General features: G+C 46.5%; 1 protein-coding gene across 4 annotated transcripts in view; it reads left to right on the forward strand.

The window, feature by feature from the left end:
* LOC141157210 (probable ATP-dependent RNA helicase DDX60) overlaps nucleotides 1-20,844 on the forward strand; it is a 1,123,923-nt gene that overhangs the window by 660,792 nt on the left and 442,287 nt on the right. For all 4 annotated transcript variants that reach the window (XM_073644228.1, XM_073644203.1, XM_073644220.1 and 1 more), the window contains 3 exons: nucleotides 6,824-6,919; nucleotides 11,010-11,125; nucleotides 11,697-11,830. In XM_073644228.1, coding sequence (XP_073500329.1) covers nucleotides 6,824-6,919; nucleotides 11,010-11,125; nucleotides 11,697-11,830 — 346 coding nt within the window. The remainder of the gene's footprint in view (nucleotides 1-6,823; nucleotides 6,920-11,009; nucleotides 11,126-11,696; nucleotides 11,831-20,844) is intronic.

A 20,844-nucleotide genomic window follows, 5' to 3' on the forward strand; every position in this document is an offset into this window, starting at 1 on the left:
TGCTAGGTATTCAGCTGGGGGCTGATATTAGTAGCCTGGGAAGCTCCGTGGGTATTACCCCCTTCCCAGGCTTCAAACATCTGCCCCAACCGTCTGCTTAACCTCCGCTAGAGACTAAAATTACAGGGAACCCCACACCAATTTTTTTTTTTAATAAATCCTTTATTTTAACACTAAATGACAAGTACAGTAATCAACACTATCACTGTACTTCTTATATATGTGACTGACATGTTTCTATCTATCTAATCTATGTGTGATGCTCTATTCTTTCTGTTCTAAATTGTCGGGTACCGATGCTGAATTGCCGGACAGCTTTTTTAAAGAGACGGTGCATGAAAACACTATTTTTTTTTTAATAAATCCTTTAACTCTAAATGACAAGTACAGTAAGCAACACTGTCACTGTACTTCTTATATATGTGACTGACATGTTTCTATTTATCTAATCTATGTGTGATGCTCTATTCTTTCTGTTCTAAATTGTCGGGTACCGGTGTATGCCGCTGCTGAATTGCCGGCTTTTCATGTTTCACTGTGAGCACTGTTCCCATCGATTTGGGCAACCACTGTAATACCACAACCACCATGGCTGTGGCATTACAGTGAGTGGCAGACAATCCCTGCATGATGTGAAAAAATCCAGTTACGCTTTTGGTGCACGAACAGTTATCGAACATAACCTCGAACAGCCGAATTTTTTGCAAATCGTTCGCGTTCGTCGAACGACTCGAACACCGCCCAAAACAGCTCGAATTTGAGATTGGCGAACAGTTCTAGTCGAACACCGCTCATCTCTTATGAGGACAACCCCCAAAACACCATCCCTATGGTGAAGCATGGTTGGGGAAACAACATACTTTGGGGATGCTTTTCTGCAAAGGGGACAGAATGACTGCATTGTATTGAAGGGAGAATGAATGGGGTCATGTATCACGAGATTTTGGCCAACAACCTCCTTCCCTCAGTAAGAGCATTGAAGATGGGTCATGGCTGGGTCTTTCAGCATTACAATAACCTGAAACACACAGCCAGAGCAACTAAGGAGTGGCTCTATGAGGAGCATTTCAAGGTCTTGGAGTGGCCTAGCTAGTCTCCAGACCTGAACCCAATAAAAATTTTTTGGAGGAAGCTGAAACTCAATGTTGCCCAGCGACCGCTTTGAAATCTGAAAGATCTGGAGAAGATCTATATGGAAGAGTGGGCCAAAATCCCTGCTGCATTGTTTGCAAACTTGGTCAAGAACTACAGGAAACATGTGACCTCTGTAATTGCAAACAAGGTTTTTGTACCAAATATTAAGTTCTGTTTTTCTATTGTATCTAATACTTATTTCATACAATAAAATGCAAATTAATTCTGTAAAAATCGTGTGATTTTCTGGATTTTTTTTTTAACATTCTGCCTCTCCCAGTTGAAGTGTATCTACGATAAAAATTACAGACCTCTCCATTCTTTGTAGATGCGAAAACCCCTTTAATATACCGCTCACCCAGGGTGTGGTGAAACATATCACTAAGGACGTGTCTTTGCTCACTGGTGCCTTACATTTAGAATCCATGTCAATTTTTGTTCTTGAAAACCTGTGGGCTGCTGTGGTCTTGGGAATGCTTTGGTTACATAACCTGGTTACTGATTAGCATTAGGGCGATGTTAAATTCTGAGGGTCAGAACAAATGTACAGTACAGACCAAAAGTTTGGACACACCTTCTCAGATTTTCCTGTATTTTCATGACTATGAAAATTGTACATTCACACTGAAGGCATCAAAACTATGAATTAACACATGTGGAATTATTTACTTAACAAAAAAATGTGAAACAACTGAAGATATGTCTTATATTCTAGGTTACCTCTTGAAGCTCATCAAGAGAATGGCAAGAGTGTGCAAAGCAGTCATCAAAGAAAAAGGTGGCTACTTTGAAGAACCTAGAATATAAGACATATTTTCAGTTGTTTCACACTTTTTTGTTAAGTATATCATTCCACATGTGTTAATTCATAGTTTTGATGCCTACAGTGTGAATGTATAATTTTCATAGTCATGAAAATACAGAAAAATCTTTAAATGAAAAGATGTGTCCAAACTTTTGGTCTGTACTGTATATCTTAATGAGTGAATTTGTCTAAAGTCACACCCAGTGGTTTACCTGCAATATTTAAAAATTTTTCTGATGTTTTTTCGATGTCTCATTTTGAAAAATTACTCCACAAAGAGTGTGATTGTTCCATTAATCCGTTACTTACCTCCTGTTTCCCCTCTCCTGTTGCAGGTTCCTGTTTTTGTTTATAAAAAGCTGGTAGTATAAGGCCATGTATTTATTACTGGGAGCTTAAAAACATTACTGTAAAGAAACAGTATCCTTTGCCTCTCATCCCTGATCTTTATAAGAAGCTATTAGGAGACCATTGGTTCACTAAGCTTTATGTAAAGGGAGCTTATAACTTGATGCATATAAGAGAAGAATATGAATGGAAGACAGCATTTAATACACCCAATGGTCACTCTGAGTAGCTCATGGTGACTTTTGTGCTAAGTAATGTACCAAATATTTTTTATAATTTTGTTAATGACATATTCAGAGATATACAGTAAGTGGTTACTGTAAGGGTAAAATTTGTTTGATTTACATGATTATTATTCACACATTTGAGATGTATACACTGTACTCTAAAGACCTAGAACAGTACCAATAAAGTAAAATAAAGTATTGTTTCCATCTCCTCCTGGACCTGTGCCTGCAACATCTGCTTCTGTCCCCAGGGACTGCCATATTCATTCTGTGGGCTACAGAAACTATGGTGACTAAACCTGTAGGGCAGTTAAGTCTGGAAGTATGAGTGTGTAAGCTGTCTAACTGAAATGTGACGCTGAGTCACTTCTCACGGACAAGCCATGAGTCGGGATAGTCAAGTAGTCCGAGGTCAAAAGCCAGGAGGGTACGTCATAAACAAATGGAAGAGACATAGGCGTAGTCAAATAATGGTCCGAGGTCAAAATACCAAGAAGATAGCAGATCAGAACAAAGGGGTTAGCAGATGAATGGTCAGAACGAGGTCCACGTCAGGCAACCAAAGATCATCAAGCAAAACACTAGGCACAGAGAAAACCAACCACACTTAGCTGAAGCTACGTCTGGCGGAGGTCTGGGACTAACAGCCCAGTTAAGTAGCTGGGCACTCACCTGGGACAATGAACACCTGGAGACAGCCAGCACCTCCCAGTCTCAGATTGGACAGCCGAGCTGTGAATCAAACCATCGACAGCTCAGCACGCCCCTGCACTAAACTGGACACTGTGCTGTCAATCCAACTACTGAGAGCTTCACCCCTGTACCAGATTGGATAGCTGAGCCATCAGCATCTTCATCTCAGACACGCTGAGGGGTTGAATTGTGACAGTACCCCCTCTTCTGGGGCGGTGGGTCACAGGACCGCTAGGTTTCCCAGAAAATTTGAGATGGAAGGTTTTAACTAACCGCTCGGCCTTCACATCTCGAGCTGGGACCCATGTTTTTTCTCTGGTCCGTATCCCCTCCGTGGATGAGGTATTGGAGGGAATTTCGTGTTGGGGCCCTGACCGTGGGTCATCTTTTCCGGTTGCGTAGCTTGCGATTCTCCCTCTGGTAGTAGGGCCACCACCACTGCATACCACCCTCGTGGTCCCGCCTCTTTTACAAAGCAGACGCAGTCCCATTCCTGGAGAGTGGACCCCTACTTTAGTGACCTCACAGTCACATAGACCTGGTCACCTGTTCCTTCCCGCCGTAACCATCTTGCCAACAAAGTATTTTACGACCCATTCATTATCTGGTCGCCAACTGCCCAACACCAAGGAAGACTCAGCTGAGCCCACACCCATTTTTCCTGCTCCATCCTCCCCTGAATCATTTTGAAAACCATTCGGGACTTTTTGGAGTCTGGAGCTAGAGTCTCTTCCACATACATCTGTGGCAGGGGAGTGGGGGCTGTTTCCCGGGCCAGGGCCTCTTTATGGGGTCAAGGTGCCCTCACTGCCATTGTCACCACCATGGCCTTCAGCTGTGTTGCTGTGGCGCCCCTGAGGGTTCAGTCGCCACAGGGGTACTGCACCTTAGCTTGAGGTGTGGTATCTCCTCTTCCAGAAAAGGATGGAGCATCACTCAGGACCCTACTTCACACTCAACACTACACCACTCCTGTCCTGTAGGGGGCCTAAATGCACCAGGGTGCTGCCCCGGTCCGGGATAGAGGAGATGGGGGGAACCAAAGATAGGGGGAACCATGTAGTGGGTGAGGGTGGAGGACACACTTTTAGGAAACACTTATTGATTCATATTTAATCTACAGCCATCTTAAGTTCAAGGTCTTTGATTGTGGTCTTCTGCCAGGGTCCAGCTAGAGTCTGCAGCTGGCTGAAGATACACGGTCCTCGTACTCTGGCCTTGAGACAAGGAGCGGGTCAGAGTTAACCACTGTCTCTACCCGGTCAGGGTCCTTACCTAAGAAGGCCTTGGAGGGGAGCGGAGGAGATAGGCTCCACAGGCAAAAGGATCCCATGGGATACGGACGGATCGGAGTCGCCACCTGTATTCTTTACTCTGGCCTAGTCAGAGGGATTCCTGCTGCAAGAGGGGTGACCAGCCCCCGATATCTGACTTTGTCACTTCACGTCTCAGTCAGAAAAGCTCGGAGGCTTAGTGGATCCCAGGGGGATACGGACGGAGCGGAGTCGCCACCTGTATCTCTTAAACTGCGTTTACCCAGTGGGACCCAGCCTTACACCAAGTTCATACCACACACAGTCAGGAGAAGACTTAGCGGGATAACTTATCAAGGAGAGGAACACACACCAGAGGGGTCTCGACAGGTGCTCCTGATCTACCTGGGAAGTGCTGAACCCCCTTCCTGGTGGCCGCAGTATGCCATGTGTAGCAGAGGGAAGCTTTGCGGCTAAAGTTCATCTGAATGTGAGTAAAAACCCTGGATGACTTCACACCCTGCCTCAGCCTGTTATTTCCTGTGTAGCACTGCACCCACCATCCTTTCTCTCACTGCCCTGTGGCCTGCTCTGCCTGTGGGGAGCCGTCCCATCTTAGCTGCCCATACCACCAGCCTCAGTGGACTGTTGCAGCGCTGGTGGTCCTCACCAGACACCACAGGTGGCATAGTCGAAATATCACTCATCCTAAAAGAAGCCCATTATTTTAATGAGACAGCCCAGGGCACGGAACGGGTCAAAGCCACGACTGCATACCCCTCCCTCCCGCAACACCAACACTGACCCAGCTCAGAGTAACCCCATCGCTCAGGGAGGGCGCCTCATCCTCTTTCTCAGGGCCCTGGCCAGATTGAGGCAGCCGCCTCCGATTTTGGGTTGTGCTCCGGGACTCCTGATGGACCCTCGTATGGAAACTGGACCTCAAATCCTGGGTCTGAGCCGAGACCTCGACTAGGGTCTGCGCAGGAACTGCTATGGCTCGCAATCCTGCCAACTACACCAAATGTAAAGTGCGCAAGAGCAGTAGTCATGACCGAGCTGCTGTCCGGTTATGTTCTTGCACATTAGAGACAAGCGGAGTTCCAGTCCCAGTGTGCAGTCAGGTGTGGGGTGCATCACACTCACTTGTAGGCTGCAGACCTTCACTGTCTCTAGGCTTCCGTCCTCAGGAGCAGCCGCACATAATTCAGGGGACACAAAGTTCTTTACAACAGGCAAACATTTACTGGTCAGTTCAAGTTCATCAGGTGGTGACATGTGGGATAGGGCACAGCATTTCACGTTTCCTTCCTCCTTAGTACGACACCTCTTCAGCCCTGCCACTCATTGGTCCTGGACTACCCCTAAGCCTGCTGACTCCATCAGCCTCAGGGATTTGCTATCCACTTCAGCAGTGCACCTGGGACTGGCCACTTGCACCCCACATAATTCTATGTCCACCGACTTCGAAATGTCAGAAGTCCAGTCCCGCTTAGAAGTACCTGGCTTAAGCCCTAAGCTCCAGATGTTACAGGAATGTTCATAAGGGATTTCCGTATGGCCTCCCACTGCCTGGAACGATTGGCACATGCTGCCCCTAGCAGCCCACTGCACCTGAACTTGACCTTGACATTGCCCTTCTCTAACCACTCACTAGCAGGAAGTGCCTCCTTTTTACTAACAGTAGTTCCCACCCACTGGGCTATTTCTGTCATGAACTATTTCCTCTCCTAAAGACTAAACCTATTGTTCTTCTCCAATGTCCTATACCATTGCAATACCACTTACTATATAAACAGTACTTACCTTATCCCGAATATAATACTGTGCTTTCCCTGCACTATGCACTACACACTTTATACATTAACACTTTACATTACTTACATGCTGTACGTTACCATAACACATTATCCAAGACAAGCATCACTATTCACTTTACATGTAAAACTGCATAACACTATACACATAGTACGATTGTTATCTTCAGGGGCCGGAACAGGGAAAGACAGCCCACATCTCTACATGACCACAAACACAGCCACTATTAAATGTGTATAATATGTGTTTATACATTTTTGGGGGGTTTGTTTCTCAGTTTGAATGGTACTATATATAGGTTCATTTGCCTAGTATAAATGGAACATATTGCACGAAGAGACTTTTACATTTTTATCTTTGAATTATACCTTTAGTGTAGTGTTCTTAATAGAGCTCTTTCCAATGCTAAGAAACTTGCCTGCACAGTTTGAGTCTGATATCCATGTTATGCCTGGAAAAATACGTTCTCTCTCTTCTTTTATAGGTATAGACATACATGACCCATTCTGGTTTTCATCTCTGTGTTATTCATTGTTTCATAATAGGTGTTGGTCACTGTACCACAGTGTTTTGAAATTCTTCTGTTAAGTCCTCATCGACAAGACTGGGTGAAAAGAATAAAATATGTTATATTTGATGAGGTATGTGGTATTTTATCATAAAAGGGTTGTCTAGGATGAGAAAGGATCCGTAATAAATATGACTCCTGCCAATAGCTGTGTGTAGTCCACATGGTGTGCAGCCAAGACAGGAGTGCCACTATTTCAGATTGCGTTTGCAACTCTCATGCAAATCTACGTGTCTGCATTGTAAGTAGCTACAAACATACCGTCTATTATGATATTGCAGACTTACTCCATTCCACCTGTTTTTACTTAAACTTTTTAACTTAAAATAAATTAATCAAGAATGTTGGTTGATTTGCTTTTTTATTGTTTTAAATAAATTGTCCAATAAAATAATGGATTGCAAATATGAAAAAAAACCTTTAGCCTACATTCCCACAATCAGCTTTTGGAGCGTTTTTGACCTTACATATTTTTGCTGAATCAAAAATGCAGCATCTTACAGTTCCAGCAAAGTGGATGGGATTTATAGAAATCTCATGCCCACTATGCTTCTTTTTAACGCTGCATAAACTGACCTGCGGAGCATGTTTCAAATCCGCAGCATGTCAATTTCTGAGTTTTCTATGTGGAATTTTCCCATAGATTTGCATTAGGTGCACTACGGTGGCTCAATGGTTAGCACTGCAGCCTTGCAGCGCTGGGGTCCTGCGTTCAAAACTCACCAAGGACAACATCTGCAAGGAGTTTGTATGTTCTCCCTGTGTTTGCCTGGGTTTCCTCCGGTTTTCTCCCACACTCCAAAGACATACTGATAGGGAATGTAGATTTTGAACCCCAATGGGGACAGCGATGATAATGTATGTAAAGCGCTGTGTTGGCACTATATAAAAATAAAGATTATTATTATATAATTATCTATTTTAAATAATCTGCATTTATTTGGGCATAATTATCAATACTGCCTAAGGCTTGGGCAGGGCAAACGTAGACAAGATAGTCTTAAAATGTGCCATATTTGCCATATTGGCTCGTGTACGATAAACCTGGTGTATTTTTGACAGTCTAGTCTACCTTTACAACCCAAGTTAGCTTACTTTGTGGTTGAAATTAATTTCAAAATTTTGGTGCATTTTTGGCAAATGGTATCACATAGCCTAACCCTTTTTCCGACAAAAAATCTTTTCAGTGAGGTCATGCCCAATTGATGGACAAGTGCAGAATGTCCTTAAAACTCATAATAAATATGGTGGAAGTCATGACAGACAATTTTTATTTATGCCCCAATTACGCCAGAATTCTAGCGTATGTAGATTGATAAATATGCCCCATTGTATTTAAATTATTTGCAACCCTATTTTTTCAATATCTGGTGTAATCAGTTTGAGGAGCAATGGCCCCAATTCATTAACACTAGCGATTCCCTTCTAGTCTTGTTGAGGGGGCGTGTTGGAATCAGATGTTCCTGATTCATTAAGAGGCACATGGGAGTATCTAAAGAGTGGCGTGTACCTTTACAGTTGTGTTCAAAATAATAGCAGTCCAATATGACTAACCAGATTAATCACTGTTTTTGGTATAAATTATATTCATGATCTACATGTTGTTGAGTTTGTGTATTTAAATAATTAAATGAAAGGGGGTCTGTTCAAAATAATAGCAGGGAGTTCAATTAGTGAGGTCAATCATTCATGCGAAGAAACAGGTGTGAATCAGGTGGCCCGTATTTAAGGGCGAAGCTAGCACATGCTGTACATGCATTTCTCCTTGAAAGCCTGAGAAATATGGGTCGTTCGAGACATTGTTCAGAAGAACAGCGTACTTTGATTAAAAAGTTGATTGGAGAGGGTAAAACTTATAAAGAGTTGCAGACAATGATAGGCTGTTCAACTAAAACAATCTCCAATGCTGTAAAATGGAAAGCAAAACCAGAGAGATGTGCAAGAAAACGGAAGACTACCATTCGAATGGATTGAAGAATAGCCAGAATGGCAAAGGCTCAGCCAATGATCAGCTCCAGGATGATCAAAGACAGTCTCAAGTTACCTGTGAGTACTGTGACAGTTAGAAAACACCTGTGTGAAGCTAATCTCTTAGCAGGAAGTCCCCGCAAAGTCCCACTGTTAAAAAAAAGACATGTACTGAAGTGGGTACAATTTGCCAAAGAATCCATCAACTGGCCTAAAGAAAAATTGAAAAATATTTTGTGGACTGATCAAAGTAAAATTGTTCTCTTTGGGTCCAAAGACCGCAGACAGTTCGTCAGACGTCGACCCCCAAACTCTGTATTCAAGCCACAGTAGACTCTGAAGACAGTGAAGCATGGTGGTACAAGCATCATGATATGGGCATGTTTCTCTTACTATGGCGCCGGACCTATTTATCGCATCCCAGGGATCATGCACCAGTTTGCAAATATTAAAATACTCGAAGAGGTCATGTTGCCTTATGCTGAAGAGGATATGCTCTTGAAATGGGTGTTTAAACAAGATAACAACCCTAAACACACCAGTAAATGAGCGAAATCTTGGCTCCAGTCCAACAAAATTGAAGTTATGGAGTGGCCAGCCAATCCCCGGACCTTAATCCGATAGAACACTTGTGGGGTGACATAAAAAATGCAGCTTTTGAGGCAAAGCCAACAAATGCCAAAAAATTGTGGGATGTAGTCAAATCATCCTGGGCTGTAATAACAGTTGACAGGTGCCAGAAGTTGGTTGACTCTATACAACAGTTCTAAAAAACTGTAGGTATACAACTAAATATTAGGTTAGTGATTCACAAGAATGCTAAAATCCTCAAAAAAAAAGTACATATTGTGAGTTTGTAAAGACAAATGCAGACACTGCTATTTTTTTTGAACAGCCCAATGTTCATTTTTTGTTATTTTCTGTAAGTAGTTAAAAAGTATATACCGTATTTTTCGGACTATAAGACACACCGGAACATAAAACGCACCCCAAATTTTGGGGTGGAAAATAGGGGAAAAAATATTTTTTATAAGATGGGGTCCGTCTTATAGTCTGATTAGGTATCTTACCTGGGGGGTGGCGGAGCAGGAGGCAGGGTCCGGCGGAAGTGGAGGAATACTGCGGACCCTGGATACATGAAGCCGGTGCTCCAGAAGCTGTGATTTGCAGTGATGGTGGAGCAGGATAGCAGGTCCCTCCGTTCCCTGCCTCAGGAACCCGGCGGCAGCGGAAGAGGTGAGATGCCAGTGTCTGGCTGGGGCCTGTGGCCTGCCCAGGGCCTGTGGACTTGCTGGGGCCTGTGGACTTGCTGGGGCCTGGAGCCTGTGGACCTGCCTGGGGCCTGTGGAACTGTGAGCGGTGTCCAGCAGTGAAGCAGAGGAGCTGGGGCCTGTGCCGGGCTGTGAGTGGTGTCCGGCGATGCAGCAGAGCAGCGTGTGGCTTCTGGTGGCTGCGGCCATCTTCCTGTGGCCATGATCTACAGGAAAATGGCCACCGGAGCTCCCGGCGGCGCATGCGCTGGCTCAGGCGACCATTTTCCCATGGTTCACGGCCTCAGGAAGATGGCCGCGGCCACCGGAAGCCGCACACGCTGCTCTGTTGCACTGCCAGACACCGCTTGGCAGAGGCCTCGGCTCCTCTGCCTCATCGCCGGACGCCACTCACAGCCCGGCACAGGCCCCGGCTCCTCTGCTTCACCACCCGACACCAGCCACTCCAGCACAGGTACAGGCCCCGGCTCCAGCCGCATCTCACCTCTGCCGCCGCCGGAGGACCCTGCGATCCCCGATCCACCACCACCGGTAAAGTAACGTTCGGACCATAAGACACACCCCCCATTTTCCTTACAAATTTTGGGGAAAAAAAGTGCGTCTTATGGTCCGAAAAATACGTTACATTTCTCTTCATATTTTGAATTAGAAAACAGTGTGCAATGTTCCCAATACATGGAAATAAAAACTAGTATAAAGATTTTGTGCTTAATTCATGTTTTTGAACACACTGCTAATGTTTTGAACACTACTGTATATTGAGAACTCTAGTAAGATTTCTGGCATAAGGTACACCATAGCTCTTACGGTAAGCCCCGTATCTGTGTAACAGTACGGCAGTTATAGAGAAAAAAAAAAAAAGTAAAAAGATCAGTATTATTGATAACAGGAAGCCTTAGTACTCAAAATCAATTTTTTTTTAAGATTCACTGCTTAGGAGGAGAAATTGGAGCAGAAACCTGGGACCACATAATGTCCATGATTCGCTGTCCATTCCTGGCTTTGTCTGCAACCATCAGTAATCCTGAACACTTAACTCAGTATGTTCTGTACATTTCTATTTTACTATAGAGATCATGTTGAAAACATTCAGCCATTTGAACATTTTCAGTAATGTTTTCTTTTTAAAATCTTTAAACCAGTAAAATTTTGTTATTAATTATCAGTAACATAGTAAAAAGTATTTATAATTTTAAAAGGGAATGTATCAGTTATTTTTAGTAATTTAATTCAACACAAAAAATATAATTGTAATTTTAGTGCGGCTTAGTTTTTATAGAAATGTAGAGAGAGAGAGATGCAGTATATAAACAACCCTCTGAAGTAAAATGTATCATGAATATCACAAGGTAGCCTTCTATCAGAATGTTTTTGCATTTTTTTACACTATTTAACTAGTTGTCGCTTAGGAATCTTAGAAGTCAGAAAGCCCAATTCGTACTACTGGCATAGTTTTTTTCTCCATTCTTTTTAGATAATAGAATTAAAAAAGGAAATAACCACAAAGATAATGGATCTATATACCGTTAGTGTATCATGGAATTACAAGAGTCCTGAGTCATAATAGTTGTCATGTAATAGAATTGAACATTGTTTATGTATACTGTTTAGGTGGCTACAATCAGTCAAAAAATGTTGGCAACACAAGGATGCGGCAGAGATGAGTGATGCATCAATATCACCCAAAAAGGGAAAAAGGGAAAAAACAGCAAAGACTCAAAGAAGGTCTTACGATGTTCGACTAGGTAACTAAATTTTTTATCTTTAAGCAGTTTTTAATACTCTTTATAGTAGATTTGTTAGTCTTATCATTGAACAGTGTTTAAGAGGGTTTTCCATGCTGAAAAGTCAGCAGTCACTCTATGTGATTGCAGACTGTTGAATCGTGACAGTGTGCAATGCCCACAAAGTCCCAATTTCCATTGGATTCTCAGCACGAATGAGCCATCATGTGACCACATATATGCAATTTGCATACTAGCAGTCACATGCTGACTAAACTCTTATCCGCTACGCTCAATAAAACATTGACCAAAGCAAGAATATACTTAGTATTTGACCACCCGGTATGCAAATCGCATACATGTGGTCATGTGACTGCCCACTCGTGCTGCAAAAACAGGAGGGTTGTTACAGGCGGCGCATTGCGCAATGTCATGATTTTGCAGAGTGCAATCACTTAGAGTAAGTGCACATTTTTCTGTTTTCAACTGTGGTAATTTTATTGATGCATGCCAGCTGGTTTCTGTTTTGAAGTGGGGTTGATCACATCATATTTGGTAATTATATAGCATCATATATCTTATTCTATTTCACCAATATATGCATGCTATGGTTTCTTAGGCCACCATTAATATATGTAGAACATGTGCACATTTTACCTCTCGCAGTCTACCCTTCTTGGGCCTCACCGAAACATGGCGGACACCCTCCGACACAACCTCTCCTGCTGCGTTGTGTTACGGTGGTCTTCATTTCACCCACAGTCCTTGCCCTGGCAATAGGCATGGTGGAGGAGTGACTTCTCCTTTCTAGCAACTGCACCTTCAACCAAATCCTACCTCTACCTTCCCTTATCCTCCATTCTTTTGAAGTGCACTCTGTCCGTATCTACTCTCCCTCCAACCTCCAAGTGGTTGTAATATACTGACCCCTGGCCCCAGCCACTACCTTTATTGTTAGCTTCTCCAACTGGATTCCACATTTTCTCTCTGCTGACATTCCACCCTCATCATGGGTGGCTTCAACATCCCCACTGACAAATTCCTTTTGTTTGCTTCATCCATTGATCTTACTCAGTGGTCCTCCACACCCACCCACAAAGACAGACATACATTAGACCTTATCTTTTTCTTCCTCTGCTTCCTACATAACCTCATTAACTCACCTCTCCCCCTTTTTGACCACCATCTATTCACTTTCTCATCTCTGTAAGCCTCACCTGGCCCCCCATGTTGAGTAACTAGCACACCACCGCAAAAACCTTCACACACTCTCTGACTATATTCTACTGTTGTCCTCCATATCTTCACTCCACAACACAGACAGTGCCACTAGTGATGAGCGAACGTATTCGCCACTGTTCGGTACTTGCCCGAGCGTCACTTTGCTCAACGAGTATGGGTTTCTCGGGCGGGAACTCGGGTCCCCTCCCTGCATGTTTGGCGCTCTTTAGAGAGCCAATGAACATGCAGGGATTGCCTGCCATGCACTGTAATTCCATAGCCATGTTAGTTGTGGGCATTACAGTGATTGGCTGGCCGCACAACATCATCAGGTGTATATAAGACCAGGCGCCGCCATGCTCGTCAAAATCTACTCCGGAAACAGGCAGAGTAGGGAGAGCTGCTGCTGCATCAGTGAGAAATTTTCTTGTTTATAATTAGTATAGGTATTCCACAACATACATCTATATCCATCTGAACTAACAGTCCTTCTGAGGACTAATCCAGCTGCATATAATCAGTGCTAGGCAGGCAGGCAGGCAGTGTATGTGGCAGACTGCAGTGTATGATACAGCACAAGAGGGTCCATTGAACATCCTGTCTGCTGATGCTGTAATAATTACAGATATTTCTAGACCTAGCCCCAGATATCAGGGGACAGGGCAAATAATTTTTTTATCTTAATCCTAGTTATTTGCTTAAAAAGCAATCCAGAGTACACTATTTTTCTGCTCCATTTGCTTGTTCTCACTGCAGAATAAAGCCAGATCGGATCCATATTTCAGCGATAAAAATCCAGAAATTTGAAATGAACGTGGCAAATATTGGCCTCCTTTTCCATTCTGTTGCAGTGTGTCGGTGAAACTATTCACATTAGGTCTCCGTGTAGAATAATATTAGTAAATTACAGGCCTACAATTTAAAGCCGTGGTTCTCTGTCAGACATATCACCTAAAAGACTGTTCAAAAATCATACATTTCTTCCATTTTCATTCCGTTGCAGTGTGTCGGAGAAGCTATTCACACTACGTCTCTGTGTAGAATGATATTAGTAAATTACAGGCCTACTATTTAAAATTGTGGTTCTCTGTCAGACATATCACATAACTATGTTCCAAAATCAGCCATTTCTCGTGAACATGGAAAATATTGTCCTCCATTTAAAATGGGCAAGGTGTGTGGCAAGGGACGGGGAAGTAGATGTGATAGTGATGGTGCATCCAGAGGCGAGGACGTGGCCGTGGACAAGGTGAAATTGTGCCACAGCAAACACCCACATCTTGTCGCCCGACCTTCCTGTCCCAATTATTAGGGGACCACAGAACACAACTATTGAACACAGAGCAGTGTGAAAAGGTTATTGGTTGGATTGCAGATAATGCTTCCAGTCACTTTGCCACCACCACCTCCACCCTGTCTTCCACACGGTCAGTCTCAGTAGCCTCACCCTGATCCTCCTTGCTCCCACCATGCCGAGTGCCTGGAGACAACTGATCCCATACTTGGACATTCAGAAGAGCTGTTCACTTTTCCATTTGTAGATTCGGGCCTCTCGCCCGGCCAGCTTCAAGCGAGTCAAGAGGAGAACGCATGTAGCGATGCCCAAATATTGGAGCAGCCACGGTCACAGGAAGGCGACGGTGGTAAAGCAATTACTGTTGCAAGAGGTGGATGATGATGATTAGACACAATTGCCAGAAAGTCAGGAGGAGGACCAGGGTGTAAGTGGAAGACAAGGTGGTGGATGATATAGAAACTGATCCAACCTGGCAGGGGGACATACAGAGCGAGGACAGCAGCACACAGGAGGAGGGAGGCATAGCACCACAACAGGCAGGAAGAAGCAATGTGGTGGCCGCTGACAAGGCGGGAAAGCGTTCCTCGTAATGCCAACATGGTGGAAGTTGCCAGTACAACTGTTATGTCTTCCCAAGTCTTGTTGTTTTTTTAAAGACTCTGCAGATAACCCCAAAAAGGTCATTTGCAGCACCTGCCAGGACAGCATCAGTAGGGGTAGCAAAACGCCTGACCACCACCAGCATGATCAGGCACATGGCAGCAAAGCACCCGACTAAGTGGGCCGAACCCCAGAGTCCAGCAACAGTTTCTAAGGGTAACTCCACTGCTTGTTCCGCTGTTGTGCGTGCACGCCAATCCCCTGTCTATGGCGCATGCCAAGATGCCTCCCGCCCTGCACGTGTCGTTGCACACTCTCAAGTAGCACCATCAGGAAGCACATCCAAGTCCTTGTCCCAGCGCAGCGTTCAGTTGTCCCTACCCCAGTCCTTGGAACGCAAGTGCAAATACGCAGCCAACGCCCCACAGGCCACACTACTAAATTCACACATTTCGCGAATGCTTGCGTTCGAAATGTTGCCTTTTAGGCTCATGGAGACGGAAGCTTTCCGCAACCTAATGGCGGTGGCCGTACCTCGGTACTCGGTTCCCAGCCGCCACTATTTCTCCCGGTGTGCCGTCTCCGCATTACACAAGCACGTGTCTCACAATTTTAGACGTGCCCTCAACAATGCAGTTACTGGGAAAATCCACCTAACCACGGACACATGGACAAGTGCTTGTGGGCAGGGACTTTGCATCTCGCTGATGGCACACTGGGTTAATATAGTGGAAGCCGGGACCCAGTCGGACCTTGGGACGGAACACGTTCTCCCGACGCCGAGGATTGCAGGCCCTGGGTCAATCAGGGTTGCTCCCACATTATATGTACCTCCTCCTCTTCAGCATCCATCTCCAAAATTACCACATCACTCGCAAGCTGGAAGCACTGCAACCCTGCCTCTGCCAGGCGGCAACAGGCTGTGCTGAAACTAATATGCTTGGGTGACAAACCACACAACGCTGAAGAGTTGTGCCTAGTTCTGAAAGAGCAGGCAGATCTGTGGCTGACATCGCTGACCCTACAGCCAGGTATGGTCATATATGACAATGACCGGAACCTGGTGGCGGCTCTGAGGAGAGGCGAGCTCACATATGTACTATATTTGTACTATGCCTGGCCCATGTGCTTAACCTCATGGCTCAGCGATTTCTCAAAACCTACCCGGATTTGCTTGTCAAAGTATGCCACCTGTGTGCCCATTTTAGAAAGTCAGCTACAGCTTCCTCCGCCCTTGACGTGCTTCAGCAGCGTTTGCAGCTTCCAGCTCACCGACTGATCTGCAATGTCCCAACGCGTTAGAACTCTACATTGCAGATGTTGGGAAGGATTTGTGAGCAGAAGAGGGCAGTTGTTGACTACCAGCATCAACAAGGCCGTCGGTATTCAGTTCAGACTCCACACATAAGACCTCAGCAGTTGACATGGATGTCAGACATATGTACCATCCTACAAAACTTTGAGGACTCCACCAAGATGGTGAGCGACGAAGATGCCATAATTAGCCTCACCATCCCGCTTCTCTGTTCACAATAAAAGAGGATGCATTGCAGGCAGAGCACGATGAAATGGAGCAAGGAACCATACAGGGTGATTACACACAGCCCAGCCTCATCTCATCCCAACGTGGATTGGGTGAAATGAGGAAGAGGAGGAGGAGGAGGAAGAACAGGAGCTAGTTTCCTGCGCTATAGATGGTACTACCTGCACAACTGTCATACCATCTGTTCAGCATGGATGGCCTGAGGACAGGGAACAGGAAGAAGAGGAGGAGGATGAGGAGGAGAGCATGGTCAGTCATCCTCTTGGTGAGGACACGGAAGTCTTGCTTCTTTGCAATCTGGTACACATGCCTGAGTTTGTTACGATGCCTTCTCTGTGACCCTTGCGTTGTCAAAATTTTGGGTGACAGTCATTATTGGTTGGTGACACTTCTAGACTCATGCTACAAGGAGAACTTTCTGTCTCTTATTCCCGAGCAGGACAGGCCTAATAAAATGGGGTAGTATGAGAAGGCCCTTGTTGTGGAGTTATTTAAAAAATTCCCATCTGAAAATGCTGGCGGCAGAGGTCAGTTCATTGGACAACCAAGGAGTACAGGCAAGAGAGACACAAATGCAATCCAGCAGAGGCAGGAGAACACTGTTAAAGTTCTGGGACAGTTTTCTTAGACCCTCCCATCGCACAAGCCCTGATGCGCGGGGTACTCTTCCAAGCAAAGAAAAGTTTGGGAAAATGGTGAGGGAGTACCTTGCCGACCGTACCAACGTCCTCTGATTCCTCTGTGCCTTATAATTATTGGGTATCCAAGCTGGACACGTGGCATGAACTGGCTCTACACCTTGGAGGTCCTGGCCTGCCCTGCCACTAGCATTTTGTCAGAGCGGGTTTTTAGTGCCGCCGGTGGAATTATAACCGATAGGCACATCTGCCTGTCAACTGAAAATGCTGACAGGCTGACTCTTATAAAAATGAAGAAGGGCTGGATTGGGCCTGACTTCTCAACACCACCAAATAATAGCAGCGTAACAAACTCAAATACAGTGTCTTTTTTTGGGAGGTCTAACTCTATTCCAATGCACCACTGTCTTCACACCCAGACATTGGTATACGCTTCCTGATTTTGTCTATTTGCTCTTGTCCTCCTCTTTCTCCGCATCCTCATCCTCCACCACCATATGTACCATATCAACATATCTACATCTCTTGCAAGGGGCATTGGAGTTCCTCCAAATTTTTAGCAGCCGTTGCATTCACTGCATAGGCAAACACTATGGGAGACCTACTTCCCAATAATGGGAACATTGTTTTCAGGAGGCCCTCTGACCTCTACGTCTCTTGCAAGGGGCACTGGAGTTACTCTAAATTTTGGCAGCCATTGCACTCACTGCATACCCTATAACTGAATAGCAGACCCTCTCCTTTCTAATGGGGACATGCCCTTACTGTGGCCCAGCTCTATGTGTCTTTAAATTGTTAGTAGGGTTTTTCCTAAATTTTGGCAGCCATTACACTCACTGCATACCCTATAACTGAATAGCAGACCCTCTCCTTTCTAATGGGAACATGTCCTTACTGTGGCCCAGCTCTATGTGTCTTTAAATTGTTCGTTGTAGCGCCGGCGTCCCTGCCCTCTGCTAGGCAGGGACGCTGTTCCCCTCACCCCTCTGCTCCGAGCCCGGCGTCCTCCTCCCGCTCTGCTGGCAGCGCTCGCTCCTTCCCGGCCACTGTGCTTAGGGCGCGCGCGCGCTCCCTCCCTCTTAAAGGGGCCGCGCGCGCCGTCCTATGGAGTCCCCGGCCAATGGCCGGAGGACTTCATCATATATAAGGCACCTCCTCCAAAATGGAGGTGCCCGAGCAATGTTGTTGCACTGTTCACTACTCTGCTTCAGCCCTCAGGTCCCGTTGCCAGTTACCTGCCAGATTCCTGCCAGCTTGCTGTCTTATTCCTGCCTGATATTCTGCTACCTGCCTGCTAGCCTGAGGTCCGACGGTCTGCCTTCCGACTCCTGTCAGTCTGTCTAAGGACCAGCTTGCCCGCTCACCTGGGAGCGCACATCTGCTACCTGCCTGCTAGCCTGAGGTCCGACGGTCTGCCTTCCAACTCCTGTCAGTCTGTCTATGGACCAGCTTTCCCGCTCACCTGGGAGCGCACATCTGCTACCTGCCTGCTAGCCTACCTGGAGGCTCCGCCGTCACGTGCTGTGACCACCCGCCTGTTCAGAGACTCCTGCCCACTCACCTGGGAGCGCTCATCTGCTGCCTGTCTGCTAGCCTACCTGGAGGCTCTGCCGTCACGTGCTGTGACCACCCGCCTGTCCAGAGACTCCTGCCCGCTCACCTGGGAGCGCTCATCTGCTGCCTGTCTGTTGGTCTTCCTGGAGGCTCCGCCGTCACATGCTGTGACCACCCGTTTATCCAGAGACTCTCGCCTGCTCACCTGGGAGCTCACGTCTACCATCAGCCGTCACAGGTCGTACCAACCCTTTACCCAGAGACTGCCCCGGTCACTTGCCGTGACCTCCTGCCCGTTCATCCAGAGACTGCCCCGGTCACTTGCCGTGATCTCCTGCCCGTTCATCCAGAGACTGCCCCGGTCACTTGCTGTGACCTCCTGTCCGTTCACCCAGAGACTGTCCCGGTCACCTGCTGTGACTGCCTGCCCGTCTTCCCTGGTCGCCACCCGCTCCCTTACAAGGACCGCCCCCTTGTATAGTAGCTCAGAGGTTCCGCCTCCCAGACCCGTTACAGTTTGCTTGGGCCATGGAACCCGGTGGCACCCAAGCTCCCTCGCTCTCGGACCTGTGTCATGAACTGTCCCAAAAGGAGTCCATCCTGGGTCACCTGCGGAATGTCAATTCTCGCCTGGACACTCTGCTCCACCAGCAACCACCGCCAGTGCCATACTCGCAATCCGGCAGCTCCGCTGCCCATTAATACCATGGTATCCTACCCCGGACCCCGGCTTTCTGCACCTCCTCGCTTCGGAGGCGACTCCGCCCAGGCTCGGGGCTTCATAAATCAGTGCACCCTGCACTTTGAACTCCTGCCCCACCAGTTTAACTCCGACCGGGCCAAAATTGCCTTCATTATGTCCCATCTCACCGGGGAGGCCCTGGCCTGGCTAAATCCTCTATGGGAGAGAGGAGACCCCCTGGTGTCCAACTTGCCTGCCTTTCTCACGGCTTTCCGGAAAGTCTTCGACGAACCCGGACGGAAGACCTCATCCGCATCATCTCTGCTACGCCTCCGTCAGGGAAGTCTCACCGTGGGCCAATATGCCATACGGTTCCGTACCCTTGCCTCGGAGCTGGCCTGGGATAACGACGCTCTGGTATCTGTCTTCTGGGAGGGTCTGTCCGGCCGTATTAAAGATGAACTCGCCGGTCGGGACATTCCTACCACTCTCGATGACCTAATAACTCTTGCCACCCGGATTGACCTATGGTTCCAGTAGCGTGCCAAAGAGGTCACCCGTGAAAGGAGGTTTCCACGTCTAGCTCCTACTTTTCAGAAACCCGTCACTCCTTCCGTTTCTCCCCAGGTACACTCTCCTGAGCCTATGCAGGTCGACCAGACCAAGATGATCAAAACCCGTCAGGACTTACGCCGTGCCGAGGGGAGCTGCTTCTACTGTGGCAGTAAGGAGCACCGGATCCGTACCTGCCCGGAGAGGTCGGGAAACGCCTGTGTCTAGGTTCGCTCAGAGAGGTCGACCTAGACAAGAATAAATCCTCTCCATCTCTGCTGCTGTCAGTCTTAATTATCTGCGGGGAGAATCGTTATTTCGAACTAGCTCAACTTGACTCTGGAGCGGCCGGGAATCTGATTTCACAGTCCCTGGTAGAAAAATACCGCATTCCCACCAAACCTCTGGCTGTACCATTATCTGTCGCTGCTGTGGATGGGGGCCTCTTACCACGTCCCATCCAACTAATCACCGAATCCATAACTCTGCAGGTGGGAATGCTGCATTCAGAGAGCATCTCTTTTCATGTTCTGCCTGGACTCTCTCATGCCCTCTTACTAGGTCTACCTTGGCTCCAGAGACATGCACCCGTGCTTGATTGGCAGACCGGAGAGGTCCTTCGCTGGGGACAGGACTGTCATAAGACTTGCTTGGTTCCTGTTCATCCCGTCCGTCCTTCTCCTTCCCCAACTAATCTACCTGGACTTCCGATTCCCTATTGGTCATTTGCTGATGTCTTTAATAAAAAGGAGGCAGAGACATTACCCCCTCATAGACCATACGACTGTCCTATCGACCTGTTACCCGGTACTACGCCTCCCCGTGGGCGTATTTACCCATTGTCCGCTGCTGAAACCCGGTCGATGTCCGAATATATTGAGGAGAATTTGGCCAGGGGATTCATCCGGAAATCTACCTCCCCGGCGGGAGCAGGTTTCTTTTTCGTAA

Source organism: Phyllobates terribilis, unplaced genomic scaffold, assembly GCF_046119375.1.
Source record: "Phyllobates terribilis strain yellow unplaced genomic scaffold, ASM4611937v1 Scaffold_1__5_contigs__length_1240528914, whole genome shotgun sequence".
NCBI lineage: Eukaryota > Metazoa > Chordata > Amphibia > Anura > Dendrobatidae > Phyllobates > Phyllobates terribilis.